Source organism: Xenopus laevis, chromosome 3S, assembly GCF_017654675.1.
Source record: "Xenopus laevis strain J_2021 chromosome 3S, Xenopus_laevis_v10.1, whole genome shotgun sequence".
Taxonomy (NCBI): Eukaryota; Metazoa; Chordata; class Amphibia; order Anura; family Pipidae; genus Xenopus; species Xenopus laevis.
In genome coordinates this window covers 60700996-60722080 of record NC_054376.1, presented here as the reverse complement: position 1 = coordinate 60722080, position 21085 = coordinate 60700996, and the positions used below count along the sequence as shown (strand labels likewise).

The window sequence follows — 21085 nt, the reverse complement described above, 5'->3', positions numbered from 1 at the left end:
AAGCAAATTCTACAATCAGATATGCAAATATGCAGGTTCTAAGGAAAATAAAATATGCATCTTTAGAAAAGGTAGGCTAAGTCTGTTAAGTGGATCAGTAATGGCCATTGTGTGTGTATATATACTTGAGTTATGTTGTAAAATTCACTATATTTGCCCAAGAGTAGTATCCCATAACATCCAATCATTTATGGGTTACCTGTATAAAGGGGAAGGAAACCCTTTCGGCGCAAAACCCCTCCCCGCCGTAGGCCCTCCTCTCCCCCGGCCTACCTCTAAATACCCCCCCCCCGGGCAAATGCCCCTAACTTGTTAGTCACCCCTCCATGCAGGTCCTCTCTTGCCGAGTTCACGGGCGCCATCTTCGTCCGATCGCTCTTCTTCCTGTATTTGGCGGCGCATGTGCAGTAGGAGACCGAAATTCACAACGTTTCTGAAAAAATAAATTGGAAACTTTGTGAAATTCGGGCGCATGCGCAGTAGATCCAACCGGCAAATGCCTCCTACTGCGCATGCACCGCCAAATGCTGATCAGTACAGGAAGAAGAGCGCTCGGACGAAGATGTCGCCCGTGAACTCAGCACGGAGGGGTGAGTAACAAGTTTGGGGCATTTGCCTGGGGGGGAGGTAGGCCGGGGGGGGGTACGAGGGGTGGAGGGGTTTTGCGCCGAAAGGGTTTCCTTCTCCTTTAAAAACAAACATCTTATTTGTTGCTATGGGTTATTGCACCTGAGCAAATGTAGTGCCTTTTATTCAAAGTTCTCAACATCTACAAATATAATCTTGGTAATATCAATCTGCTATTAAAATTGAGAATAAGTTTTTCTGTAGAGGTAAATCATGGATGATACTTGACCTCTCTCTGTTTATCAACAATTAAATGGACTCTATAAGAAGATATGTTTTGTATTTTAACTGTATAGAATTTTAGTACTAGTTTATTCCTTTTGGGTAAAAAAACAACTTGAATTCTGAAAAAGTTAAATGCTGAGCGTTATGGCTGCAAAGTAAAGTCTTAGTGCTTTCTCATTCTACGTGGAAGTCTCTTAGGGGTAGATCTACCATTAGGGAAGCTGTTTTATGGAAGCTGCAGTCACCTTCTGGGACCTCCTTGTGTTTTAAACAGAAATGTTTCCTTAGGGCTGCATGGATATCAGGATTCAGTTAGGTAAATTGCAAAGTCCGGGTGCTTTTCAAAGGATTCATACAGTTTAAACCCTTAACAACTGGAGAAGTTAATGCAACAATTTTCTGTTCAGAGCTGATGGCAATCTCCCATAGACTCCATTTTATCCAAACAAGCCAAAATTTTTAAATGTATTACTTTTTTCTCTGTATTAATTAAAGAGTTCCTTGTACTTGATCCAAACTGAGATATAATTAATCTTTATTGTAAGCAAAATCAGCCTATTGGGTTTATTTAATGTTTACATGATTTTCAAGTAGACTTACGGTATGAAGATCCTAATTACAGAGATATCTGTTATCTGGAAAACCTCAGGTCCCGAGCATTCTGCATAACAGGTCTCATAACTGTACAGGTATGCAAATTTTTGCTTCCAATAATGATTACTTATATCTTCGTTTGAATCAATTATATGTACTGTTTTATTATTACTGAGAAAAACAAAAACTTTTTGTTAAAAATTATTTGGATAAAATGAAGTCTATGGGATATAGCCTTCCAGTCAATCAGCGTTTTCTGGATAACGGGTTTTCAGATAACGGATCGTCTGTACTTACATATAGTTTTTTAGGAAGGCAATAGCCCTGCTTCAGGGTACTCATATTAGTCTAATTTAATAACATACTGTAGTACAGTGACTTATCAGAAATAGCAATTAAACATTCTACTACATGTAATAGAATTCAAAGCAAAGATCTGGTTGGTTCCCAGTGGTAGCTGCACTGTGCTTTTTTTGCACCAGTGTTTGTACATAAAACAAATTTGTGTCTCTGAAGTATATTATTTTGTGTAGCTTTCAAAAAAGTAAGTTTCTCTCCAGTCTGCACAAAACACAATGCTGCCACATGACCCCTAGCAGGAAGCTTGACAACAATCAAATAAGCATTTTGCACATATTATTCTATGTCAAATTTTATTCAAAACCAGTAGTTACGTAGAGATATATTTTCTTATTTCTAAAAAAAACTGAGGTTGCCTTAAGGAAAAGAAGAATGGTGTGTGCAAGTAAATAAAGTGATGTGGTCTGGTTTAAGTGCAATAGTTTTCTCTAATAATCTACTGTATAGGCAGGAGTGGCACAAATTCCGCAGCATTTCCTTTGTGTCGGATAAGCATCATGACCAGCATCATGTTCTCACAACAAAAATATCTGTTTTTATTTCAAAATCTGCAAATGAGTAACACATTTTCTCTCCAGCAATGCAGGGATAAGTGTCATTTATTCAGCATAGGTTATATATTTGTTCTCGTGAATCTTGGTCCATATAAAACTGTCCAGCTTGTAACCTCGTGCAAGTCTCATGGGATGCAGCCGTATTAGAATTGTTGTCATCTCAGCGGATATTGCTCAGATCGACAACTCCGACTTTTTTAAATCTGCCACCTACACACATGTCCTGGGCCAATGCGATCATTCGGATGATGGTCCAATAATCGGATCATAATGCATGCCAGTGCAGGTCCATCAGGAAAGGACCACATCAACGCACCAATGCAGTCTTTGTCCCAACATGTATTTTAAACCTATCCTAATAGATATCTGGCCGATTTGTGGCAGATATTTCATTGGTAATCTCGTACATGGGCAAATTAACAGCCTAAATCTGCTTGTGTGTATCCAGCTCAACACGGGTTGGTTATTTGCAAATATAGACAAATCAGTTAAAGGGGACATATACCCTCCCATATTCTGTGTTCAGAATAATAGTCCGACATCACTAAACTGATAAATCACTGTTTTTGGTAGAAATTATATTTCTACATGGCAAATCATTTTATGGTACAAAACCTGAAAGACGTGGAAGATTTGGAATAGAATGTGCAGTGTTCCCAATGCATTTGCACGTATGGAAATAAAAGCTATTATAAGGATCTTTAGCTTTATTCACTTTTTTAAACACACTGCTATTATTCTGAACACAAGAACTAAACACAAGGAGAACTAAACCCCATCAACATTTTTTAACGAATAGTATGCCCCACAGAATCCCTCCTCCACAACTGTGCTATGGAAGTGCAGAATAGCACAGGGGGGGTTTGGCAACCACCATCTTCAACTTGCCAGTACAGGGTGCAGATTCGATTAGTGGTGGGGGGTGATAGCTTTTAGTTAAGATAGTTCTCCTTTAACGTAAAATTGCTTAGTGTATTCTTTTGACAACGTTTGCAATTGACATTGTTATATGGTTGGCTAATAAAACTAGAACTCACTTGCATGTTTCCAGTGAGGAAACCTGAATAGCTTGGATCCTTTACACTATGACATTTCCTTACATTTTTATATGATATTCTATTGCCTTGATGCACGCATTTAATTTCATATAATGAAATCATAAGGGAGCCCGCTAGCATCTTCTACCCTACTAGTTCAAAAAACCCTCATTTGCGCATATATTTTCATTATATCCACAATGGAACACTGGCTCGGAAACTGTATTGTTCTGCCTTCAGCCAGCGTTTGTATAATGGCAAATCTCTTTTGTACAGGAGCTTCTGTTAAAGCGTCTTTACAACATCCTTAATGTGGCCACACACATAACAATTACAATCGTTTGTGTCATTACAAACTTAAAGAGCTGAATCATCAAAAATACAGGTAGAAACAGTAGAATTGTACCTCTATGTGACAATTTAGCAGTGCACCCTAGAGATCTACGAGTTGGCTGATCGGCGAGACCACCGATATTCAAGTCTTTTGCCAATATCTGTTGCCTCATCTCCCGCCAAACACAGAATATTGTTTTGTACCAAATCTGTGCATATATGGCCATCTTAAGCCTAATATGAGGAAAGTATGAGATGCACAGAATCTGGGTCATTATACAGCATGAGATCCCACGGGCAGGGCTTTTGACAGGTTCCACAGCACTTCCAGCTTGTTCTATTGTTCTGCTAACCCCACTCCCATGCATGGAATCTTCTCAACCATTACAGTGGGTTTACACTGGGCACCATGCATATGTCCTATTTCACTGTTGATACTGAGAGCTTAAATACCATTTGCAGGTTTTGTGACAAAGCATCATAATTGCTGTAATTAAATATACTTCATATTAACTGCAGCAAAATTGTAATTGCCGCTATTAAGAACAACAGCACCTGCAGCTAAACCAGATACATGTCTAAAAGGGGAGCCTGGTTAGCACTACCATAACAATGGCATGCGGGGGTGTTTTGCATGTTTGGATATAGGCATCTTTCACGTGCCAATGCCATGTCTATAATGGGATGCTGCATTTCATCCATTGGCAGTGTGGGAGATTTTTCAGCCTAAATTTTAAAAACTGATTGATGAAAGTTTTTTGTGAGCAGTGCTCTACAAAGCCATCTCCTTAATATTTAGCTTTGCATATAAACAGTGGAATTTAAGGAAAATCGATCGGATTCAATTAGACTGTTCATTCACTGTGCTTCCGTCCAATGAAGACAATAACATATAGGAAAAGGAGTGATGAATTCAGTCGAACGCAGTGGGTTGCTGCAAAAACTGTGCTTTTTATTTTAACACAACATGTTTCGAGCTGTGCTCTTTGTCAAGTGTCACACTTGACAAAGAGTACAGCTCGAAACATGTTGTGTTAAAATAAAAAGCACAGTTTTTGCAGCAACCCACTGCGTTCGACTGAATTCATCACTCCTTTTCCTATAAGTGGAATTTAAGGAATGGAGTCAGCTTATCATTCATGAGAAGAGCTTTAGACTAGACGTATACACATTCCCAATATCCCAAGGGGAAAGAAAAAGAATTCAGACAGCAAATAATAAAAGTACGTCCATTGCCAAAACGATTTGATGTTTTATCAATTCAGAACATACACGTTCATGATCAAAGAGATCAGTTCCTTCAACAGTGTCCAGCAAAGGACTTGACTTTGGCATCATTGAGTTACGATCATCAATAAACCCAGGAATAATTCAGGGATGGAACATGCAGAAGAATACATTTGGGGGCTGATTCACTATGGGTCGAATATCGAGGGTTAATTAACCCTCGATATTCGACTAGGAATATCGAAGTCGAAGGATTTAGTGCAGAAAATTCGATCGAACAATCAAAGGATAATTCCTTCGATCGAACGATAAAATCCTTTGAATCGAAACGATTTGAAGGATTTTAATCCAACGATCGAAGGAATATCCTTCGATCAAAAAAAGTTAGGCAAGCCTATGTGGACTTTCCCCATAGGCTAACATTGACTTCGGTAGCTTTTATCTGCCGAACTAGGGGGGCGAAGTTTTTTTTAAAGAGACAGTACTTCGACTATCGAATAGTCGAATGATTTTTACTACGAATCCTTCGATTCGAAGTCGTAGTCGAAAGTCGAAGTAGTCCATTCGATGGTCGAAGTAGCCCAAAAAAACCTTCGAAATTCGAAGTTTTTTTACTTCGAATCCTTCACTCGAATTTAGTGAATCGGCCCCTTGATGTTTCTAAACATTGTCCACTCAATCATAACCCAAGGTAAATTGATTTCTAATGTTTCATGAAGAATCTTTTTAACAGTTTTTAAGAAAATGGAGATGGAATCCATTGCCTCAACACTGGTGTACTGAACCATGAAACTGCACATACAGTTGTCTTTGCAGTCAGATAAGAAAATAAGATACAGTCAAATGTTTGCTTAGGGTAAGTGCACACAGGGCGTTTTGGGGAGATTTGGTCGCCTGGCGACTAATCGCCTCGTTTTTGCGGTGACCAATCTCCCCAAACGCCTTCCCTGACTCTGCGCCGGCTAAAATGAAAAAACGCTGGCGCTAATCATACACGGCGATTCGTTTTCCGAAGTTGCCTCACGAGGAAACTTCGGGCGACCGGAAAACGAACCGCCGCTTGTAATTAGCGCCGGCGTTTTTTTTTCATTTTAGCCGGCGCAGAGTCAGGGAAGGTGTTTGGGGAGATTGGTTGCAACAAAAACGAGGCGATTAGTCGCCAGGCAACCAAATCTCCCCAAAACGCCCTGTGTGGCCTGACCCTTATGGATTAACTGTATCTCGATGATAATGAAATCTGATAGGTACTGTCTCCATCCCATAATACACAAGCAATGTTAAAGGGGCACTTGCGCTTCTTTCACCCCTTTATATATTTTTTTTTTTTTTAGCAATTAGAGTTGCTTTGATTTGTTTAGTTCATACAGCATACTGGAATAGTTTGGCACTTTAAAAAAAAAAAATTGTCATTACTAATATCCCAGTTCTGTTTATAATCCAACCCATAAATTATAGGGAGTAATACAAATCACTTTAACACATAACACTGTTGCAAAGGCTTTAGATGTCATTGAAAGCAGCCCTCTCCATTCTGATCACTATCTTCTTGATAAATGATAACACTTTTGAGTACTCTCTCCATTGGAATTAGACAATTCTATGGTAGGGCAGCTTGGATAAGGGTAAGGTCACACTGGGCGATTTGGGGAGATTTAGTCGCCTGCGACTAATCGGCTCGTCTTTGCGGCGAACAATCTCTCATAATCCTCCGACTTCGGAATACGAAGCGACACGTGTGCCATGCCGCAGGTGACTTTTCATTTTAGCTGGCGCAAGACAGAGGTAAGGCATTAGGGGAGATTGGTTGCCGCAAAGACGAGGCGATTAGTCGCCAGGCGACTAAATCTCCCCAAATCGCCCAGTGTGACCTTTAGCCTAAGAGAGTGCTAACTACAGTGTTTACAGACAGCTTTGCTATTCCCTAGGCATACAAACAAATACCTCACGAGGAAACTTCGGAAAATGAAGGCACGGGAAAGCAATTTGGGGAGATTGTCGCCCAGAAGAAGAGGTGATTAGTCGCCAGGCGACTCTTCCCGTGTGACCTTACCCTTAATCAGAACGAAAGCTTCTTGATATGGATGTACTTTTTATCTTATCATTTACAGATATAAAATGATAGTGTTCCTTTAAGCTGCTGAAATATTCTCTGATTGTGTAAATCCATAGGCAATCATGATACATGATACTTTTGTCAGTCATTGGTCACTGCTAGATTTACAAAGAAATCTCTAAATCTCATGGACTGTACAACATTTCTACTCTAGCACCTCTTAATCAAGGACTCCTGTTCTCATACCCAGGCTTCGGCATCACAACTGAAATGACAATTACCGCTATCTAAATATTATTGTTATTTATCATTTGAAATTGCCTTCAAATAAAAAGCTAGCATTACAATGCAAAGACTTGGTACCGATGCAGCCACTAGCAGGTATAAGGAGTCAAGAGTCTGCTGAAGCCTCTCCAGATCTGCAAAATTCACATTTGGAAAACACTCGGCTTAAGTGGAACAATCTCATCTCATCCCATAAACTGGCCATACCCTACTGTATGAGAGTCACTTGTTTGGTGAGGTTGCCATATAAGCAGATCTTTCCCCCAATATCAGTTTTAATCCGATCATTGACCTTAGGGCCAAATGATGGGATTACAATGGAGTCGCCAGAGCGAGGATTCTCCATCCAACAGGAAAATCAAGTTTCCATCTGGCTAAGCTGTAGATCAATCTATCGGACCTGAATTTGCAGCTGCCACTCTTTAGGTGGCCATAGATGCACCGTATCTTTCGTACAATAATCATTGCATGTGTTGTGGGAGACATAGCGACCTATATCGGTAAAAAGCCTTGAATATCAGTCGTCTTGTCGATCAGGCAGGACTGAAACCTTTGAAGGTTCCACAACATCGTAACGTTAATGCTGAATCAGATAGAGCTAAAAAATTATTTTTGTTTTTACCTGTATATCTGACGATTCAGCTCTTAAAAGAGAGGTAAAGCTTAACTAAAGAAGTAGGCTAGAAATGTTGTATATTATGTTCTGAGTTTCTGTACCAAACCAAGGCAACCACAGCCCTTTAGCAGGGAAGATCTGTACCTCCAAAGATGCCCCAGTAGCTCCCTGTCTTCTTTTCTGCTGATTCACTGCACATGCTTTGTGCTGCTGTCACTAACTGAGCTTAGGGTCCAACTCACAGTATACAGTACACATACAAAATAAATGTCACAATATAAGGCTGATAAGTATTTAATACAGATAATTGCTACATGGCAGCACAGAAACCAGTGCAACTAGTATCACAATTTAATAATTAGCCTTGTAGCATCATCTTATATTACAGGCCAACCTCATTTTCTGCTTGATAATTTGTGACGACCCCTAAGCTTAGCTTCTCAACAGCTGCTCAGAGCCCACTGAGCATCTTTCCAAGATGGTGACCCCGTATGACAAGTTTGAAGTCTTGTATCATTGCTGCTATTGAGGAGCTGAAACGTTAAGCTGATGCAATATGTTCGTTATATAGAATATGGCATTTTTAGCCATATTAATTTGTAGGGTTTAGTTCTCCTTTAACGTTAGTAGAGTGGATGAAAGATGTTTCGTACAACCAAAGCTTGTGGGCAAGATCATAATTGTAGCATGTATGGCCACCTTTACAGTCTGTTTCACCCCTGCAACAATCCTCAGCATCAGTCTTACAGCATGTGCCTTATAGTCTATAGTGGGAAGTGAGGTAATTGGCATCTTGCAGGTCCTATTACATTGACATAGGGTTAGCTAACAGCTGCCTAGCCTGTTCTAGAGACTTCTGGCACTTGTATGTCCCCCCATGTATTCAGTTTTCCAAAATAACGTCTTTTCCCCTAATAACCATATCTAAAAACTGACAGTGTTCCTCCTTACCCTAATAAGATAAAATAAGAAAATATCATGTCAATTGTTCATGTTGGCATTGGTTTGCAAAGAACTGAAATGTTCAGAAGCTTTCACTGGGTACAGTATAGGCACCTATTATCATTGCTTCTGTCTGTCTGTCTGTCTGGGAAGACCCTGCAGCCAGTTAGAAATATAGAACCTCTGCAGGGATAATGGAAACATATTCAGAATCCTGGGTATAAAAGTCATTTCATACATCCAACTTATTTTCACTTTAGTTCTGCACTCCTAGGCACGTTTCACCTGGTTACACTGTATGTACCTACTGGCACTTATTATGGCTCTGGGAGTTTGAATACAAGAAAGAATAAAGATGCTGCTATAAGAATAACACTAGTCTGTTACCTGATATTTGTTACTGATTTGTTTAAAATCTAATAATATTATTAGACAACGGCTGCTTAATATTTATTGTATTTCACTAGATTGCTTGTGTAAAATAATATTCACTGCAGGGCCTGTAAATATATGAATGCTCACAATATCCCACTGCTCTCTGCCCTTGGGCTGATTATTGGGTATTGATATTGGTGGGAAGGCCTAGCGTTTAATTCTTGCTGTTCCCTATCAGTTTAGCATAAATCAATGAGTTTGGCATGATGTAAAGAATGGATGAAAGCAAAGACAAGCATAGTTAATACTCTGGTCTGTAATACAGCAACAACAAGGCACTCTCTGATACAGGTGTGTGTGCAGCACAGCAGAAGCAGTTATTGCAACAAGGAAAGTGCAGGTGTGGGAATGGGTGCAAGGCTGCAGCTATGGCAGACACATCCCATGTCAGATGTATGGGGCTCCCATGGGTCACATTTGCTGCATGTTCACCGCTTGGGGAGTGAAGGCACAAGGACAGAAACACAGTATTGCTTATAAAGGCAAGCCATGGGGCCCATGCCTTAATGTTCCTCTCTATCCAACTGCATACAAATAACCTAGAGGCCAATGAAAGTGAATTCTAAAAATTAAGTGCTTTAAATGTGTCTAGTACAAGGGAAAGGTTTAGCTGCTTCAGTTCTATGACAGACCTGATTCACTATTTGTGAGCATTATGCTGCATTTGGTATGGGGCTGTCCATGCTGATGCCTCAGAGGCGGTGCATAGATATTGAGACAATACAGGTGCTTTATTGCCAACAGCTCCACCTGTCTAGAAAGGGAAGCTCTAAAACCTAGTTTTAGAACTATTAGTCATCACACATTCTTATAATCTTCATTTATTGCTAATAGTTCTGCAAAGCTAATTCTCCATTTAATAAGATATAAAATAAAAACCAGCATAACATCTATAATAAAGACTCTGAAACTGATTTGGATGGTAAAGAAAATCAGCCATAGTTTACAATAATGCAATAAATGGCATACCATTTATATTTTTAACCATTAGAAGATCTATTTTAGAATGGAGATGAGAAGGCATTTTACAAAGATCCCACATAAACCAAATTTACAGTATCCTAAAACAAATCTTTGGCTTAGAACATCTGCTCTATTGTCATGTGACCCATCATCATTTTTGGTTACACCAGGGGCAGATTAATGCACAGGTTATGCTAGCCCAGGGGCCCATTGTGATCAGAGGCCCATCAATTTTCTTTTAATATTTCTTTTAATATTTATTATTACCCACCGTAGAGAGCTTGGGTGCACTCATGCCTGAATCTGCATGCATCCAGACCCAGCAGTAGCCTAGAGGGTGGCCTGTGTGGATTTAGCCTAGGTCATTAATTTGCCACTGGATTACACCCTTAATTTTGGTGAATTCACTGTACATAGCATTTAGATGTTATAAAGCAGTAACAACAGAACAAATGCAATTTTAACTGACACCATTATTTACATCCATTGTTGCCTTTGCACTGTATATGCTCACACAATCTAAAGAATAAATGAATGCGCATCTCAATGCAATTCAGTGCAGAGAAACATCCTTGTGTTTATTATGTCATCTACAAAGTTTATGGGGCAAGTCCCTGTAACAGGTGTACCTACTGTACAGCTTCTTTTGGAGGAGAGTTTATAAATCTATCCCCAATATAGGTATTCAGCAGGGCAGCGACACCCCTATTTATGAAATAAAACAAGCTGAATAAAATGCATGGCAGTACCAACAGCAACTTCACATGCAAAGCTGTTCTTTTGTACTTCTGTACTATAAATAAGGGTAGCTGTATTGCATAAAGAAGTATGTTGATGCTTTGCTAATAGTGGAACCTGGCTTCCTGACATGGGAACCTTATTCTGGATTTAGGTTGGATTTATTTCAAAGATTGCAGTAGAAATAGTGTTACTTATTGCTGAAAAAAAGAGGGACTTACAGAAACAGTGGCATAACAAGAGCACTACCCCCCGTATCCCGTCATAAAAAAAATCTTCGGAGGGGCCTGCCTCACATAGCGCTCATGCCTGCAACCCCCACCCTCACCAGAAGAAGCCGACCCTGTGTTCAAGTCCCCCCATCACATGGTCTGCTTTGTGTGTGTTTTGCAACTTTCGCATCCTAAACTCTGGAAAGAAGGTACATATCTCCCAGAATGCTTCATGAGACTCAGAATGTCAAGAGAATTACAGATGCTTAGAACAATCTGCAGTGCTAATTAAGTGCAGCTGAGGGAAGTGATGTCACGCCCTGAGGGAAAAGAGCTCTCTGGCAAGGAACCAGGAAGTGTGTGAGGTAATGGCCTCTGAGGAAAAAGAGTTTTGGATATACTCCTGTGCCAAGTCTGTTGGAGAATAACGTATGGACTGAACCCCTGAGTGAGGCTAAAACTTGGCTGCAAAGGGCAAGACGTCTGTGCCAGTGGGTCAGTTGAGATGGCTGTTCGAATTATTGAATACTAACTGTAAGTTGCTTTACTTCTGCTACACAACATATGGATTTATATTACAGTTGTGTGGATGTCACTGGGTGTCTACTGTAAGGAGTTATTGCTAAGTTATCGTATATATATATATATATATATATATATATATATATATATATATAAAATTTACACACACACATAGTATGGTAATAATTAAAAATGGAAAGAGACAAGGGTGTAAGTTAGGAATGCCTAACTAAGGGCTCTTACACATGAGCGTTCTGACCTGCGCTCCGTTTTTTGGCGTTCAACTGCAGGGGAGCGCAGGAATAGACGCAAGTAATTATTTGAAATGGGGCTGTACTCACTCAGGCGCGTGTAGGCGCCGAACGCAGGTTCAGACGCAACATGCTGCATTTTTCCTGCGTTCGGCGCCTACACGCGCCTGAGTGAGTACAGCCCCATTTCAAATAATGACTTGCGTCTATTCCTGCGCTCCCCTGCGGCTGAACGCCAAAAAACGGAACGCAGGGGAGCGCAGGTCAGAACGCTCATGTGTAAGAGCCCTAAATCTTCTATTGCAACTAACATAGCTGGGGGTAACGCCCTCTGAAAACAATGGGGGTTGGGGTCTGATATAACACAATCTATAGCAATCTCTACTGGCTGAGTCTTTTTTAAAGGAACAGTAACACCAAAAAATGAAAGTAATGAAAATATCATGTAGTGTTGCCGTGCACTGTTAAAACTGATGTGTTTGCTTCAGAAACACTACTATAGTTCATATAAACAAGCTACTGTATAGTAATGGTGGAAATTAAAAAAAATACCGAACCGAATCCGAATTTGTATATGCAAATTAGGGGTGGGAAGGGGAAAACCTCTTTTACTTCCTTGTTTTGTGACAAAAAGTCACTCAATTTCCCTCCCACCAATAATTTGCATATGCAAATTAGGATTAGGATTCGGTTCAGTCGGGCAGAAGGATTCGGCCGAATCAGAATCCTGGTGAAAAAGGCCGAATCCCGAACCGAATCCTGGATTCCGTGCATCCCTAATTTAAACGGTGCAAGATGCATTAAAGGGACAGTAACAACAAAAAATGGGTCTTTTAAAGTAATGAAAATATATGGTACTATTTCCCTGCACTGGTAAAACTGGTGTGTTTGTTCCAGAAACTCTACTATAGTCTATGTAAATATGCTGCTGTGTAGCTTTGGGGGCAGCAATTCCAGGCTGAAAAAGGAGACCAGGCACAGGATATACAGCAGATAAGCTCTGCAGTATACAATTTCGGAACTTATCTCTTATCTACTGTGTATCCTGTGCTTGAATGGCTGTCTCCATGACTACACAGCTGCTTGTTTATATGAACTATATTAGTGTTTCTGAAGCCAACACACCAGTTTTACCAGTGCAAGGCAACAATACATTACATTTAAAACACTTTTCCTTTAAAGATGTCAACTGGAAACAATGAGCAGCCAAACAGATATTCATATGCTGAATGACTATAATTATTGAACCTGCAATGTATTTAAGATGGGATCCCAATAAAACACCAATCTCCACTCTTGACACCATTGGCTCTACTTGAAAATGCCAAATTGAACACAATTATGTGTGTGATATACAATATGAATGCATTAATTGCATGTTAGTAAACCAAATGCACAGCATACGAAAAGATAACACACCTTAAAGAGACACAATTAGCAAATATATCAAATCATGTATACGTAATCTGGCTTTCGTGTTTGTGCTTTTAGTGGTTGTGGAAGTGCTTATGCACACTATTTTACAGATTCACCCAGCAATATCATGGCACTGTAATGCATTTCTATGCTGGTCACTATCAATACCTTAGGATACATTCTGTAACTTGTTTGGTTTGACTTGTCGGACCAAGTATCATGCCATTGATCTATTTGTTTGCTTTGTATGCAACTCAGATTGGAAACTGTTTTCAGTGCAATCACATGATACAACTGTTTCCAACAAAACCAGGTTGCATTCAGTTTTTGGATACTGATTGGAGGAGGCCACATGCAGATATGCACAAAGCCTTAATGAAGTAAATGGAAGCAAGGGTAACACTGCAGCAATATCCCCTCTCACTTTGCCAGTGGAAGCAAAACAAGGGTTGCGAAACAACAAGCTTAAATTGGATATGAAAAATTATAAAGTGATAAATATGCCTTTAACATTTTTTTATCAACCAATTATTTGATTAAAAGAAATAGATATATTCTCAGGGAGTACTTGATCAGTGAGAGGTTCTGTTGTTTGGATTGTGCTTTGTTGTGAGTTCAAATTAAAGTGTAACTAAACATAAAGAGCCTTTGTACAAAAAAAATGTTAGTTAGAAAAGAGACTATTGATATTTCCTATTCCATCTCACTGCCTTACAACTAGTCAAGAGTAGCACGTATCAACTGCATTTGTATATTAAGCATTCTGTGGTTTCTCTAGGTTAAGGGGCTGCAGGAAAATATTAGTGAAAACCAAGTGTTGGCTTCCAGTTGTAAAATATAGATCCAGGTAAGTACTGTAAATGCCAGTTACTAAAATGTAATGTTTGATTGTTTACTGTATACTTTACTTTATCTGGAAACCACCTGTTAGAGTTTTATTACTCATTAAGTAAGTACTAATAAGCCAGATCTTAACTGTGACTCTATAAAAATGTGTGTAGCAAGAAGTATTCAAAACAGAATGTATTGTTAACATTAAAGGGTGTTTTTTGTTATCTTAGACTAATGTCAAATGTCACACTAGCTGCATTCTGTTTATCCAGCATTGCTAGTGGTGCTCCAGTTCCCTGGGTGTCTGGCTAGGCTTTATTATGTGGCTCAGTGATCCCCAACCAGTGGTTCATGAGTAACATGTTGCTCACCAACCCCTTGGCTGTTGCTCCCATTGGCCTCAAAGCAGGTGCTTATTTTTGAATTCCAGGCTTGGAGGCAAGTGTTGGTTGTATAAAAACCAGATGTACTGCCAAACAGAATCTTCTTTAGACTGCAAGTTCACATAGTGGCTACCAAATGGCTGACCATAGCCCTTGTTCCACATCCCAGGGACTTTTTTTTCATGCTTGCTCCCAAACTCTTTTTTTACAACTGAATGTGGCTATATCCTGAATACCAACAGGAACTTGCATGCATTAAAGTTTTTATTGAGCCACAGACTGGCTTGTGATGAAGCTCAGCATTCTGGGACTATAACCCCCCCTTTGTCAGGAATAAAGTGACAACATCACAGTGTGATTTTAAAGGAACAGTAACATCTAAAAATTAAAATGTTTTAAAGGAATGACAATATAATGTACTGTTGCCCTGCACTGATAAAACTGGTGTCTTTGCTTCAGAAACACTATTATAAGTCATATAAATAAGCTGTTGTATTGAGTAACAGATATGTTTTGAAGAAACGTATTGTAGACTAGAGAGTTTATCTGTTATCTACTGTGTATCCTGTGCCTTGTCTCCTTTTTCAGCTTTGAATGGCTGCCCCATGGTCACACAGCAGCTTCGTTTTATAGTAGTTTTTCTGAATCAAATACACAAGTTGTACCAGTGCACTCAGTCAGTTCAACATTGTACATACGATTTTTATTACTTTCAAACACCTTTTTTTCTGGTGTTATGGTTCCTTTAAGATGTTACACTTGTGTTTCTTTATCACTTTATTCCTGACAAAGGGAAGTTAACAGCTCCAAAATGCTAAAAGCATTCATACTTGTCATTCCTGTTATTATTAAGTTTGACTACCACTGCCATCAGGTGGCAATCAGCAACTAGAGTTCACCTACAAGTCAGAAAGCAAAAGCAAAGATTTGATTGGTTGCTATGGGCAACATCACCTGTGATGTTTTTCTCCACCGTTTTACACAGCATGATAAATAGGCCCCTCAGTGTGACATAAGCCCCGTGACACATTTTCTAGCTCAATTTAATTCAAACAATAAATAACAAAAAGCTGTTTTATGTTTAGTTACACTTGAAATGGACAAGAAGGATAGTCTAGTCTGGATATCTTTCTAGCCATTAATGTGGATAATATACAGTATTAGTAGAGTCTTTATAATGGAATAGAATCATCTATAATATCATTCGGCAACTGAAGTTTTGAATCTCTAATATGGATTCACAGGGTTTAGAAAATGCAGCTTCAATTCCTCTTATCCTGCCAAGTCTTATCTTTTTTTATCCTACTCTAAAACCACTTCTGCAGTTTGACCCCTGACCACTGTTTTATAAATCACAGTTGTTTTGCATCAAATGCTGTCTTGCTATATTTTTAAAGGAATCCAGAACCTGTTTGGTAGACACATATACTAAATACTCTTGATCATCAGTATTGTTGATGGTTTGCTTGAGTATTACTGATGACCCAGAATTTTCAAAGCAGTGATCTGCATATGCTTAGAAAAAGAGTTTATAAAGCAAAGCCCTGCAAGTCTCCCATTAGAAGATATTTAACATTCTGCAGTTCTCTAGCAATTAATATGGTCAAAGGTTACTAGGGAGTTTGGAATGGGAAAGGTCTTCTCCACAAATACTCTGTATGCCCAAACCTAACACTGAGGGACCTTTTTGTGGTAGTGTTACATGTCCTAAATTTGATTTCTCACTCCTGGGAAGTGAATAAAAATCAGGAATAAATTGCTGTGGAAAGTTTGGCAAACCTGATGCTGGTGCTTGAGGCAAAGAGGGCTGTGACACAGAGATGGGACGACCATCCTGCCTTAGCCAGTTGAGGGGAAGGGCTGTACAACTGTTGGGGAAATTTGAGAGTGCAGTACTTTCAGGAAGGAGAAGAGATCGTGAAGAACCTCTTATTTGAATGGTCCGGACTGGTCCGGGACTGAGTACTGAAGTGGCTTTCCCGGAAGAGTCTGCTTTATGTGGAGGAGGAGGCAGCACCCATTGTGGCTCAGACACTCCTGGTAAATGGGTATCTAATGAATGACTAACAGGGTTTTGGCACTGTCCAGATGAGGGAGGTTGAAACTGCTGGTCTGATTGTGAAAGTTCAGGTGAAAGGGATATGAAAGAGTTGGCTTCACCTTTTGTCAACTGCAGAGGCTCAGCTGGTGGGAAACATGTAGACAGGTGCTTTGCTGCATGTCTCTGAAGAGGTGGCACAGATGGTGGAGGAGCAGTACTCACACAGGCAGCTGCTGAGAACCCTGCCAGCTGGTGTACATGAAAAGAAGATGGCTGAGACACTGCTGCCTCAATGCCTATTATGTGTGTAGGGAGAGCAGTTCTCTGAGCTTGTCGTAATCCACGTGCTGTTACACCTAGTGCATTGGGGGCTGGCCGGAAGATGGTGGCTTGTATGCGCTGGTGGGTGAGGGGTATAGCCACTGATGTTGTAGCAGCTGCAGCTCGTAGGGGTGCCTGTACCAGTGGAGTCCAGATAACTGGTGTGGCTGGTAATGAAGCAGAGTCCCCTTCAGTCTGACTGCAGCGGGGTCCTTGAGCCATCTCACGGTCATGCTGCACTATCTGCTGGATGATCTCATTCTCATGGTAGTTGAGCACCCCAGAGCGTTGGTCATGCTGTACTTTGTGCAGAAGAATTGAGTTCTTTTTACCTGCATAGATCATGCAAGGGAATCATATGCATTATATGTAGCTTCCATATTTACTTAGACAGATTTACCCCTTAAGTAAATTGTAGCCAAAAATACTTGAAATGTGTCAAACAGTACTTGTAAAAAAACATAATCAAGTGTCTAGTTCAGTATACAATTGTGAACCAAGGATGACTTCCCCTTGCTAGGAATTTATATCAGCTTTGTATGTCTTGGACATGGTTGTCTGGCAGAATGTGCCATTACCACTGCTGATGGTGTCACTGATACTATCCTACACTCACAGTGCTTTGGCTAATTCATTCTGAGACAACCTAGTTACTAAACTGCTTTTTTGGCTTGGATAACAATATAATATGTCTCTCCATGGGTTAGTAACATATTAGTATATGCTTTGATTGCACTGGATAAAGTTCATACAAAGCAAGATAAGTAGTACTGTACAGACTGGTCAATAAAGATAACTGTATATTTTCTACTGCAACTTGTGGCCCCACATTATGTAAATCCAGCACCAAATATCTCTGCACTAATATGGCAAAAATAATTAATATATAAAGTTCACGGTCCACATATTTTGCATGTGAGGATACTGGGACATATATCAGAGTGTGCCCAGGAGTCCACAGTCAGTCAGTGGAAAAGGGAGTGATTGTCACATTGTAGGTTTTATAGGTAAGTAAAACTTTATAAAATATCTATATTTTGAAGAAAAGAACAGGGACTGGAACAAAAAAAGCAGTTACTTTTTACAGTTATGTAGACAAAACATGATATTTACCAATTCTGTCTAAACGATCTAGTGCCACACTTTCAAAGGCACGTCTCATCATGGGGTACTCTTCAAGAACCTCATTGAAGTGGTCAACACTCAGTGAATATAGTCGACAATAAGTGTCAGCTCTGACGCTCGCAGTACGCCTGCCACGGGTCAGGAGGCAAATCTCTGTAAAGCAAAACAAAAAAAATCTCAATATATACTGCTATAAATTCATTATCCTTATAACACTCATGTTATTTATACAGTATGCACACACACACACACTCATTTAACTAATTTTAATGGATGCTGGAAGAAAGTGCAAAAGCATACACATAATTTCATGTTTTTCATCCATAATGATTGCTTTGTCTTTCTTCAAATAGCAGCTCTGAGTGAGTCTTCTGGAGTGCTGTAATTAATGGTGATTAATGTCATTATGATTCTCTGCAAGAACACTACATTGTCAGTGTGATTTAGGGTAAGCACTTATTATGACTTGTTGTGTGCTGTTTGTGCCATTTTCAAGGGCTAGGATGCAAATGAGGAAATAAACTGAAAAGGCTGTTAATAAGCTGGCCTAGGACTCCTTCCCAGCTAAAGTCATTGGGTTTAGGGGTTGCTGCTACCTAGTGACCAAAATTTAAATCACATCTTAAGAGTAACAAATACAAAACGACAGTTTACCCCTGAGGTGCACAATGTTGAACTGACTGAGTGCACTGCCCATTTTTCAGCAGCACTGCTGTATGTTGTGTTCAAGGGTATTCTCTTATAGGGATCACCTCACACATCTGACTTCCATGGGAACAAATGGGTAAGCTGAGTATGTAGTTTCACTCATGGATCAACATTAGCAAGCTTTCTTATGTGGCCCATGAATATAATAGGAGATGAGGTATAATGTTTCATGCAATAGTGCTCATTGCTATGTCTGCCAGGGCTAGAGCCCAAAGGTAAAAAGAAAAAAAGAGGGCCAATTAAGTTCACATCATTGTCATTTATTTACCTTTTGCACATGCAAAACTATCAAATATTGGGTTAAGAGAAGCAATTTTCATTTCAGCAAAGATTCCCTAATCTCCATTTCTCCAATTATATCCATATTTCCAGATTACAGTTGTGAGCTGTAACAACTGCAGTTGCTATAAATTACTTGTGAAAGTGACTTGGTCAAAAAGCCAGAAAATATGTTGTACTTTATTCCTATAAGGCTTAATGTTGTTGAAAATGAATAAAGGAAAAGAAATTGTGCTGCCGAAATAATGATGTTCCCTTGCTAGTGTTGGGCTGGGTGAAACCCTACTTGATGTTTTATAGACTGGGTTTAAGGTGTATCCACACAGAGAGAAGCCTGGCAAAAGTCTGATTTTATTAGATTCCTCATCCCATTATCTGCAGGTTTGGAATGCTAACTGCAAGACAGAATATATAGAGCAAAATGTCTTGCACCCTAAACTTACCTGATTGTTGGGTCACAATTCTAAACTGTAGAGACTGGCTGTTCCTAATATAAAACTGTTAATACTAATAAGCATGTGCCTATGCACTGGTTCCTAGTACAATACGTCTCACACTGAAGATTTTGCTCAGAGACCATTGGTTTTCAGGCACATCTATGTTATGAATGGCTGAATGGATGGTCTGTGAGGGTGCCCCAATGTGCAGCTCTATAGGCCTAGATAATACAGAATGCAGAATCTAAGGCCAGATGGTTAGGGGCAGATTCACTAAGGGTCGAATTTCGAAGTAAAAAATACTTCGAAATTCGACCCTCGAATTGAAATCCTTCGACTTCGAATATCGAAGTCGAAGGATTTAGCGCTAAACGTTCGTTCGATCGATCGAAGGATTTTTCGTTCGATCGAACGATTAAATCCTTCGAATCGAACAGTTCGAAGGATTTAATCCAACGATCGAAGGAAAATCCTTCGATCAAAAAAAGTTTAGCAAGCCTATGGGGACCTTCCCCATAGGCTAACATTGACTTCGGTAGGTTTTATCTGCCGAAGTAGGGGGTCGAAGTTTTTTTTAAAGGGAAAGTACTTCGACTATCGAATGGTCGAATAGTCGAACGATTTTTCGTTCGAATCGAAGTCGAAGGTCGTAGTCGAAGGTCGAAGTAGCCCATTCGATGGTCGAAGTACCCAAAAAATACTTCGAAATTCGAAGTATTTTTCATTCGAATCCTTCACTCGAGCTTAGTGAATCGGCCCCTTAGTGTTTGTCCCAAGTAAATACTTTGACCATAGAGAAGCCAAAATGACATGTATATGAAGTTATTCTGTGGCATACATGTAAGGGGCCCTCCGGTTGATTTAAAGGCCAAGTACACCAAATTTGAACTTGAAGAAAAAATAGTTTTTATTCAACAGCTTACAGGGAAACTCACAAAATAAACGGTCAGAACACCTCCAGCGACACACGTAAACTTTAACAGGAAGCTCCCAAGATTTCCAGGATCCACAAACCCAACCAAGGTCCTTATGCACCACCTAGCGGGTCAGGTAGTCCGTCACACAACCTGTGACCCTCCACCTTGCCCGAACCAGGACTTTTACCTTGTGCCACCTTCCTCCTTCAGCCAGGCTGACACCGCTTCAAGTCTGAGCTTTCCATTTTTCTTTGACCTCTGCTTGGGTTGTCCGCTAGATCCTGCCTACACACTTGGTCCCCACTATGGTTGAACCGCGGCTTCTAAGCCTCTAATGATCCTTGTTGGGGTGACGGCTACCCATTTTCTCTTAGCTACCATCTAGCTAACTCAAGTACCTAGTACTTTTACACCTATGCCTTGTAACTGTCTATCTGTAAACTACACGACACACACACCTTGGGTGTGTCTCCCCTTTAAATACTTTCCCAATTAACATTAACCGCCCATTCCCTGCTTTCCCAACTTTTGTACATGTGCCTATCAACTTTCTAACAGATGAAACATTCCCAAACCCAACTGTAATACAACACTGCCACCCAGTGGTGTCACTTAAACACTGCAGGCAAACTTTTCAAACAACTTTCAATCAC

The 21085-nt window shown here is 39.9% G+C and overlaps 1 protein-coding gene and 1 long non-coding RNA gene across 3 annotated transcripts in view; one reads left to right on the top strand and one right to left on the bottom strand.

Annotated features, from left to right (window-relative positions):
- The first annotated feature begins 8379 nt into the window (after nucleotides 1–8379).
- The window catches only part of LOC108712988, a 76038-nt gene continuing 63332 nt past the window's right edge, over nucleotides 8380–21085 (top strand). For both annotated transcript variants that reach the window (XR_005966649.1, XR_005966648.1), the window contains exons 1-2: nucleotides 8380–11735; nucleotides 14169–14237. This is a non-coding gene — a long non-coding RNA (uncharacterized LOC108712988). The remainder of the gene's footprint in view (nucleotides 11736–14168; nucleotides 14238–21085) is intronic.
- Nucleotides 16208–21085, bottom strand: part of LOC108712987 (potassium/sodium hyperpolarization-activated cyclic nucleotide-gated channel 3) — a 43952-nt gene continuing 39074 nt past the window's right edge. The window contains exons 7-8 of the mRNA XM_018255590.2: nucleotides 18080–18244; nucleotides 16208–17298 (exon numbers count right to left, since the gene is read on the bottom strand). Coding sequence (XP_018111079.1) covers nucleotides 16208–17298; nucleotides 18080–18244 — 1256 coding nt within the window. The remainder of the gene's footprint in view (nucleotides 17299–18079; nucleotides 18245–21085) is intronic.